The sequence below is a fragment of the Phalangium opilio genome, unplaced genomic scaffold (genome assembly GCF_054372755.1).
Source record: "Phalangium opilio isolate 3A_F unplaced genomic scaffold, DU_Popi_V2 ptg000070l_1, whole genome shotgun sequence".
NCBI lineage: Eukaryota > Metazoa > Arthropoda > Arachnida > Opiliones > Phalangiidae > Phalangium > Phalangium opilio.
In genome coordinates, this window is record NW_028324182.1 from 2,525,476 (window position 1) to 2,535,391 (window position 9,916).

General features: G+C 37.2%; 1 protein-coding gene across 1 annotated transcript; it reads right to left on the minus strand.

The window, feature by feature from the left end:
- Positions 1–32: 32 nt before the first annotated feature.
- On the minus strand, positions 33–8,199 carry LOC149661049 (uncharacterized). The gene is made up of 11 exons (XM_089843615.1): positions 8,058–8,199; positions 7,783–7,850; positions 4,081–4,217; positions 2,762–3,893; positions 2,505–2,705; positions 2,337–2,463; positions 2,188–2,275; positions 1,951–2,130; positions 859–1,760; positions 343–789; positions 33–292 (listed from the first exon to the last, which is right to left on the minus strand). The coding sequence occupies exons 1-11, from the start codon at positions 8,197–8,199 to the stop codon at positions 33–35; spliced, it is 3,684 nt and encodes a 1,227-aa protein (XP_089699741.1).
- Between the last annotated feature and the right edge of the window lie 1,717 nt (positions 8,200–9,916).

Below are 9,916 nucleotides of genomic sequence, written 5' to 3' on the forward strand. Positions count from 1 at the left end.
GTTAAATATAAGTTCATATTAACAATATTATTTTATTTATTTAAAATGCTGATCCAGTGGTGACCGTGTGATAGGGTACGAATGCCGTCTCCCAAAATATATCTTTTATTATCACAAGGATTGAGAGACATTTTATTTTGGGAGACAGTAAACAGCTGATGTTTCTGACTGACTATCCGCTTCATAGAATTACTCGTAACTCGAGTACTAAAGAGACAGTCCCGATAACTAGAGTGTCGGATAATTTTTTTCACTACTCTTTTACAAACACCTTTCGCGGTTTTTTCTCCCCCTTTTCGGAGAGGATAGAATACATTTTGGGACGAAGTCCAACGAACTCACGTATAGGAATTCCGTCCATCTCATCTTTCATTTTTCCTACAACCTTTTTGTTTACGTTAGTGTAAAGAGGGTGATTCACGGGATATCCCGAGAAATCGAAAAGATGGGATGAATTATGAAAGTCTAAGTAGACGTCGTCCGTTTGTATATTATACGTGAGGCTGTCCGTGTCCGTGAAAAGTAACTGAGCGCTGTCACCGTAGGTCTTTCGCATGTACTCGTAATGAAACTCGTACATAGTTAGTTTCGAAAGATCCAAAACGGTGAATCCAGTGTAAATTGGTCTGTTCAAAGTAAGCGACTTCTTCTTCATATGGATACCCACGAGTTCGTTGTGAAAAATCGTAAATTTTTCAAATGCCGGAGAGGACGCTTTCTTGATGGCTCGCTCGGGTGTTTGTACGAGATGAAAATCTATCCGGTTTCTCAAGTTCTCCATCGTTTTACCTTTTATATATATATATATATTAAATTAGATTGCAACATTTTTTTCTATTTATGTTGCGGTTTGCTTACCAAAACACGAGTTGTTCAAAAGTTTGAAGAAATCTTTTTCAAAACTATTGGTGGCAAGTTTCCGCTTTTCAGTATTAAAATTTATGAAGGGGCGAAGCCAGGGGCTTTGGTCGAAAGATAGTATACGGTGAACTTTCGTGAGTTTAAGTCCTTTCGATACGTAGAATTTCAAATTGCGATAGTGAACTACGTATCGCTCTTTGTTGTAAAGATTGGGAACTAGTTTAGGTAGGGTGTCTTTCTCCGGAAGGTGTAATCGTTGTAGCATCAGTTTGTAATAAGAAGAAAATTGTTCCGTTTTTATTCTTTGAGATTCGGGTGCGAGAGGGTAACAGTTATGTTCGTGATGAAGTTCAGCGGGATATTCTAAGTCAACCTCCAAAATGAAACCGTAAGGAGACTCGTCTGATAGAGAAAGCACGTGTTTATGAGCGTAGTCGAGGAGGTCTTCGACTGGTACCCAAGCGAATCTACTCGTGGGTAGATAATCGACCATGGCGAAACCATAAAGGTTGTTAACGTCGAGGTACATGATGTAATTACTCTCATTCTCGGGGTCGTAGGTTTCGGGGATGTACGGGTTATTCGCTTCCGCGAAGCGATGGCTAATCATAGAAACCCCTCCTCGAATACCATGTTCTATAAACAAGTGCATATCAATATCGAGAAGTAACTCCAACTTCACTTTGGTCATATGAAGCGCGGACTCCCAGGCAAATCCCGGTCCGGTGTATGCATGCGCGCAATCCAGACCGTAGTATTCTACGCACATAGCGCGGAAACTTTCAAATACGTCGGCGAGTTGAAGGGTATCCACCTGCACGTATAAATCGTGGAGTTCCCCTGTTAATAATCCACCATTAATTTCACTTTTACTTTTAGAAATCTTCCATAGATAATACCTAGATTTTGGATGTTAAAAATGTCCCACACTTGACGAGCATTTTCGTAACTCTCGTCCGATATGTGTTTCGACCTCTTGAAACTTCTCTACGTTGCTCATATAGTCGTAGGGATAGGTTAATTTTTTCAGTAAATACGGGACTTGATGAGAGGGATAGAAAGAGTTCAAGATAGGAAATTTTTCTTTACCCCCCCATGGCCAAATTAGAAATTAAAGTTTCTAGACTAGCGGGTATAAAACGAATTGAATCGATGAAACGTAGACGACCGAAAGTGAAACTGATATACGTTTCACTGTTAGATGGGATACACGAAATGTTCTCATCTTTTTGAAGCCCTATCCTTTGCATTATAAGATGGGCGTCGTAACTGAAAATTTTACATAGTTTATTATAGTTAATATTTAATGTTAAAACAAGAACATACCGTGGCAAATTATGCATTATGACAGGAGTAAACTTTCCTACTCGCAACTTTAAATTACAAGAATTGTGCGCGACTCCACGAATACGCCCTAAAAATTATTATTAGTTAATTTTTTATTGATATTAACAGTATATTTATGTTCGTATTACCAGAATAATGGCAATGATCTCTGACTCCCGGATCATCCTGTGTTAAGACGTCCTCACACACGTAACAATGAGTCGCTTTACGACATAATTCTTCCTCGGCTGGACTCAGATCCATAGGAATATTTTCCTTTAATAATTCAGTGATATTGTCTCGCTCCATCAACAAACTTTCGAGAAAATGTCTATGGCATCGGTTCCGCTATATGTTACAGGCTCATTTGGTTTTCCGTCGGGTCCTATTACAACGTAACTGAAACCGCACGCCACGTGCTCGGAAAGTTTGGTTGTTGATGAGATTGAAGAATCTGGGTAACAAGTCTGGATTTTGTCAATTATAGATTCAAAATCCGCATATATGACGTATGGAACCTGAAAATAAATTTATTAAGACTAAGAACTTATGGAAATTCCAAATGACTTCCTACCTTCTGAAGCCAATCAATTTTTTCAAATTTCAAGATGGGTTTTTTGTGTGGCATTTTAACGAGTTGTGGACTGTGCACGTTACAGTTTTTCACGTGTTCTCTATGATTTCGTTCTGAGTTTTTTCCCGCGAAACGATGTAAACAATAACGGCACACGTAAATTTTTCCGTTATGGTTAGTGAAATGACTTAATAGTCGGCTAATATCAGTAATTAGACAAAAATGTTGCTTTTCTTTGGATTTTAGATAAAGTAGGTCTATTTGTCGATCCTCGGGAGCTTTATTTTCGCTGACGTGGAGAGGAAAAACTTCTTTTTCGTAACCAAAAACATTGATAGATAGATTGTTTTTATTTTCAAACCTTTTAAGTTTGAGTGGATTTAATTCAAATGGAAAACAAATGTCGGTGCAGTCTAACTCCGTTTCAAAAGCTACGTATTTTATTTGATCATCGCGATGAGATTTTGGAGGTTGAGGATGTAATTTCGCGAGAATACACCATAAGAAGCACTTTTGATCATTAGTTTTAATATTTAAGAGTCCTTTTCCGGGATTATTCAGTTCAGGGGGAAGCTCTATATAGGTACCACCAACCAGTGGCATGTATCTAATAATATCCACTTGAAAAAACAAGATACGATCTATGGTCCATCCACTGCCCATATCTTGAAATTCCTCCATCGCCTGTACCATTTGTTTCACACACGAGTCTATTTGGTTAGATATTAAATGTGATAGTAAGGAAGTTTGAGTTCGGCTTCGGAAATAGGGTAATGCTTCGACTTCCGATCCGTCGTTCAGTTCGCGAACGTATCTCACACGTAAAAAAATGTTCCACTTTATACCCCGCTTCTTACTTAAATGGTTTTCCAAGTATTTAATTAATGATGATTTTATTTTTTTAATTATTAATTCTGGATCCGTTTCACTCGTTTGCGGGGTATATCGCGAACTCACGATGGCGTCTTCGAGAACCGTGACTTCTTCGAGGTTTTGAAGAAAGTCATCCATCTGGTCGTTGGTGGCTAAGTCGAGGTCTATGGGATTTTGGTGAGATGGTCCAGGCGTGGGGGAAACTGGACGACTCCGATGAATTCGCGAATGCTGAATTAGTCTGTACCTTCTGGCAAAACTATTATTACATACATGGCAGACATATTTTGTTTTTCCATGTTGTTCACGAACGTGGCGATTTAAAAGGAACTTGAAAGAAAATTTTCTCGAGCATAAAGGGCATGAAAACATATTGCCTAGTTGTTCGTCGCGACTGATAATTGGCTAGGTCTGACTTGATCTTATATACTAATGAAATTTCATACCCATTACTCTCCCTAATCCTCTCTATATATGTGAAAGGTTCGACACCCTCTGTAGTCGTGAAATATGATCTACGATAAAGTGACGCTTCTTGCTTCTTGCTACGCAAAACTATTCCAGCTTTTAGACAATCGATCGTCTAATAATTTCATTGTAATAAAGAACTTCTTTCATCATGTACGTCATAGTGAAGAATTTTAAATTGATTTTCGCCATATTGAAATTAAGGAATAAGAATCAGATTTAAATCGTTGAGGTACGTTTGTAATAAAACTCCTACTCCCATTACGACAATAGGTTTCCGTATAGAAAGTCCATGTTGTGATATAAGTAAAACATAGTTGGTTTAAATAAAAATACTTTTATTCGTAAGATAAATATTACGCATTCCATAGTTTCATTTGGTGCGCTTTGAATAATGCGCAATTTTTACTTTTGCGCTCTTTAGAGCAGCGAAAGTATTGTCCTGATGCTTGCTGGAACGCTGGGCGCCTTTTTTCCCCCTTTCCCCCCTCTTTTTCCCATTTTTTTCGCGTGCGCAATTCAAATTCTCAAGTAAAATGCGAACAGATGGAGCTGGGTAGTTGAATTTCAATTTACTTTATTTCGTAAATTTCCAAATCCCCGAAGGGATTCGAACACACCAACGCACAGAGCTTTCACTCCACGGATTGACGCCTTTACGCTCTCGGCCGTCTAGTCTTATTAACAAGCACGAGTTATGTTGCTTAAACCTAGGATCTCTCTCACGTCGGCGGCCGGCGCGTTCCTCTCACGTCTTGCTTAGTTGGGGCAGGGAGGAGGGAAATTTGTTCGAGGCGGCGAGTCTCGCGTTTCCATGGTAGCGCGCCTATACATACATATATATAGGCTGCGTTCAGTAACACTCATCAGGAAAAATATCGATGTTTGGGAAAATGAAATCGGTGTTCTTTTGACGTTATGATGACGTTGCAGTTGTTGAACGGCACAATTTTGTGTAATCGATGCTTTTCTTAATGGCGACGATATTATGATAACATTACGGCAGATGCTTAAATAATAAATCCGAACTATTTACAAAGATATTGTACTTCAATTTATCAATTAAATCAAAATTCTGTCAGAATCCATTTTTTTACCGAAATAATATATTGCCCTCGTATATTGCTTTTTAGTATTATTATCCAAAAGGATAATATTTGTCAATTCCACATTATTTTAATTGTCGCGGCGCAAAATGACGAGATTTACGTCATGAATCCTATGCTCATCAAAAAAACCTCCTCTCACAGCTGATTTTTCTGATGGGCATCCGATGAGCATCATGACGTCACGCCCAAAGACGCGAAAAACCGTTCAGTAAGACATCGATGTCATCTTTTAGTCATCGATGTTTTTGATGCCGGTTACTGAACGCAGCCATATATACATGCCGAGAATTGAAATCTCTTGGCGGGAAATTCGCGAATGGTAGATAGGCAGTTTAAAACGGGTAGCGCTACAATTATAAAATACGTCGCGTTTTTAGCTTTAGAAGGTTTAAAAAATTATTTTAGGAATTGTACTCGTCGGAAAGTCTGAAATATAATAAAAACTAAACACCTTTTTAAAGTAAGAGATATTTGATTTGTAAACCAAAAGAAATTAATACCGTAGTCTCTGGAGAGTGTATCAGGGAAACCTCTGTAACTAAGCAAGTTTATGATATAACCATCTCTGTAAGTGTTCTAATTAAATAAATATATATTTATATTGTAAGTTAATTAAATTAACTTGCAAGTGCTTCTAGACAGACACATTTTTGAGGTTAACTATACCTGTACATTTAATTTGGGAATTTAGGTTTTGGGATTAGATAAGCTAAAGAATTAGCGAACACTTTTCACCTTTACAGATGTACTCCAAATCCAAAACACCGGCACCAAATTCACTAACTACCTTCTTAATTGCTATTAAAAACAATTCCCGAATAATTACCAGACCCTCGCATTTAGACGGCTCCATTTTGAACCCCCGTGAAGACGCTTATATGTACAACCATAGCCCACTCGATCCGCGCTCTATAGTTATAGCGCGAGCAGCTTGCGTCGTGACGCGCGTGATCGAGTGGGCTATGGTACAACGCAAGAGGGGTCGTAGTCATAGCGACAGAGGTAAACAGGAATTACGTATTTTTGGCCCTCCCCGTCAGCAACGTCACCAATACGTAGTTTTTGTGAGCCAATAAGATAATTTAATTTTTTGGTTACGTGTTGAAGGAAGGGACTACATACTCGTCTATGAGTCGGACTGAAGTAAAGGCCAAACATTGTTTATTCCGTCTTAAAAAAGTCTATCTATCCCTGATAACATATAATGGGAACGTTCTGCGTTCGTTACCAAATGATACTGATAAAAAATTATTGCATTAAAATGTAAGGTCTACCTCGCAAGAAGCTTCAGAATGTCATCGAAAAGCAGAGTACCGCTGCGAGGAAGCTTTTTTCTTCTTGGACCTCCTTGACAACCAAGTATAATTTAAAACTATATCTCAAGTAAATCCTGGTTTTTTTACCAACAGTAACTGATATTGTGATACTTTTCCCCCACCCTTACAGTTAGTTTCTTAATCATGATTTTTCTACTCTTCATTGTTTTTCAAAATAACTAATATTTCCAATAAATACAGTTTTGAACTAAAATTGCGTTGCGTTTACATAGTAACGTTTACTTGGTAGAAACACAAGGGCTCTTCTGAACCTTCCCATTTAGGTGTGTTGTAAGCTTTATGGCCTGTAATTTGGTTTAGTTACAGGATTTTTAGTGCCATGTGTAAGCGATATGTTTAATCTTGGAAAGGGCCTGAAAGTACTTAATTTATCATTTTGACAAAGCTAATTAATTTGAAAGTTTTCAACCATTTTTTTAGATATAATACATTGCAGCACATCTCTCATTAAAGTTTCATTACATTTGGACCATTAGATCTAAATATACTGTGGATTGAATACTGAATTTACAATTTTGGCATTGATATTATTTATCAACAAGTGAAAAAAAATGATACTTGAACTTCATATGATATTATTTGGGTTTTTGCTTTTGCGCTTCCAGTTGCAAAAGTATTGGCCTGACCCTTGCTGGCAGGCTGGCTGGGTGCCTTTCCGCCCTTTTTCGCGTGTGGAATTAGATTTAAATTTATTTATAGCATTTAGAACAATACTTGGGTGGCTAGTTGTAACGATAAAATTTAGCCATTTCCCTAAAACTGATATTTTCTACCATTTCATGACCCCTTTAGTCGTATTCCTATAATTGTATCTTTTTCTTGGAACCTTTCTGCGCGATTCTATTGCTGGTCAAAGATCGTCAGAAAGGAACCGACAACTTTAAATTCTCAAGGGCCACGAGAATTTACAAAGCAATTACCAACCCTTCCCAATCACGCTAAGCACCCCCCAAGTTTTTATCTGGTATTCCTCGAAACTCCTCGATCTTTATCTTTAAGTGCCCCACCTGAATATTTTTACCGAGAGTTACCAAAAATTCAGGTCATTGTGTATATATTGTATATGTTATAGTGTGTGTATATATATTGCCTATCGTTAAGTTGTAAATAGTATCTGTCATCCTTTGTGCGCGAATGAAAGTATCGGCCCGCCGTAATGGGTTCTAGAACGAAAAAGATCGGAAGGCACATGTGCGGGAACGATGTCGCCGAACTAAAATATAAGGTAACGAACCTTTGGCACCATGTCCATCAAAGGACTTAAAAGCCAAGAGTAGCTATTCTCTCGTGGGAAAGCCCTACCTCGAAGTTCATGGTTAACGAAAAAGAAAGAACTTTAACCAGAGACCAGAACCTAACTTAACTACCTACGGAGAAGATGGTACCGTGTCGACTCCGCGCTAAAACGTAATGTCGGTTAAATGCTAAAACCGCTAAGTCTTTTCTTCGGAGGTTAAAACTATAACCCTCACCCGCCAAAAAGGCTCGATAGCCTATACGGCTATTCACAATTAAATTTATCCGCCGCGTTGGGCGCCCGCCTCCTGATGACATCAAACGTTAATTCCGCATAATTCGAGCCGGACGAGCGAATAACTCTTAAACCGGACTCTCGCGATGCTGTGGTGTTTCGGACATCCGCCGCGAACATGAACTACTCCTGCCAAAAGGACACGTAACGTTGGCCGTTATTTTATTAAGATGTTTTTCTGTTTATTCCAATCTATCGCGCACAATATTAATTATTTGTTTTGTCTTGTTTTGTATTAGTTGTACTTAGTACAAAGGTCATGACCAAGTTTAATTACTTTGCTATCGTTAATTAATTAGTATTTAGTAATGATTAAACATTTTTTTTGGTAACTCTCAATATTGTTTCTTATTATGAACCTATTCAAAATTCCCCTAGACAAACTGACCAACTCCTATTTAATTTAATTCTCCCCCTTTAACATGACCCGGACCAGCACTAATTTGTATAAACCTTTTTGTGGCGAAGTGTTATTTCCCAAATTCTCATACCTTTATTAATGGTACCCCAAAAATCGCTACATTTTCAACGGCAACGTATTTTATTTATTTAAGAAACTATTAAGATTAGTCATGGTAAGTAATTGATTACTCTTATTATAAGTTAAAATCAACAGATAATTAAATAAGAGATTAAGAATGCTTACAGGCAAATTTAAACTTCAAATAATAATTTTGGTTTGTCAAAAATTGTATGTGAAAAGAACCTTACAAACTGCCTGGTCCAATTTATTATTAAGGGTTATTTGAGTAATCAGACGTTAATAGAACGATTTTGTTGCGAATACTAATGCTTATAATTTAATCTACAAATTATCATGTTTGTTTATAAATCAGACGTTAATAGAACGATTTTGTTGCGAATACTAATGCTTATAATTTAATCTACAAATTATCATGTTTGTTTATAAAAAATTGTAACCTTAAATAACTGTTGAAAGTGCTTTGTCGAAACTATCACTAAGTTTATCAAACCGCACTAGAAAGATTTTATTGTGAATACTAATTCAAAAAAGTTTGTATAATATAAAAAAAACTGTAATTGTTTTTGTAAAAGATTTTATTTTAAGGTCAAAATGATCAGTGATGTTTATATTAAACCAAAGTCATACTAAAATGATTTTGTTCATAATCGAAAGGATATTTGATAAGGAAAAAGAGAATACCGCCAAAAATATTTGCCGGAATCATACCAGTTCCAGCCAATAGAGGGCGCGCAAAAGTATAATCTGGCCGGGGCCATCTTGTTATTATCAGAGTGATATTTACACTCAATTGAACAGGGATTCAACAAGTCTTTGTACTTGGGGCACCCTAATTCTTCGACGTTTATTATTGTTTTTCCAAAAAGTTCAGAAAGATATACTTGTTTTTCTAGCCCCTTAGTGTAAAGGATTGGTGCTTTCTTCGATATGGACGCGACGATTCCAGATAATTCGTCCAATTCGTATTCACCCTCGTCCCATAGCATCCCGCAAATATGTCTGGAGATCCAGGAGTTTATAGCCTTGTCTTTCACGTTTAACTTGTTGTAGGGGAAAGGTGACCTAAATGTGTAAACATCACTTTCACCCGTTTTAATAACGAGAAACGCCAATTCTTTAAGGACATATTGGTTGTTGGCTCTCATAAAGTTCGCTTCAACTATGCAGGAGTTTCCTTCCAACCTTTATTTTATAACATACATTTGTAACGACTCACTCAGAAAAACCTTAATACGATTATCGCTTACATTTTTAGTTGTTTTCCGAGATGTGTTCGAAACCAGATACGGATTAGGAATGAAATTAAATGGGTAGCATCACCCATTATATAATAATTCGTTATTAAAAATATAG

Bases quoted from the DNA above. Each gene is read 5' to 3' on its own strand.
- LOC149661049 (XM_089843615.1), bottom strand. From the start codon at position 8,199: ATGTTCGCGGCGGATGTCCGAAACACCACAGCATCGCGAGAGTCCGGT. The intron at 2,706-2,761 runs GTAGGAAGTCAT...ATTTATTTTCAG, and splicing joins AAATTGATTGGCTTCAGAAG to GTTCCATACGTCATATATGC. The intron at 2,131-2,187 runs GTATGTTCTTGT...TAAAATTTTCAG, and splicing joins ATAATGCATAATTTGCCACG to TTACGACGCCCATCTTATAA.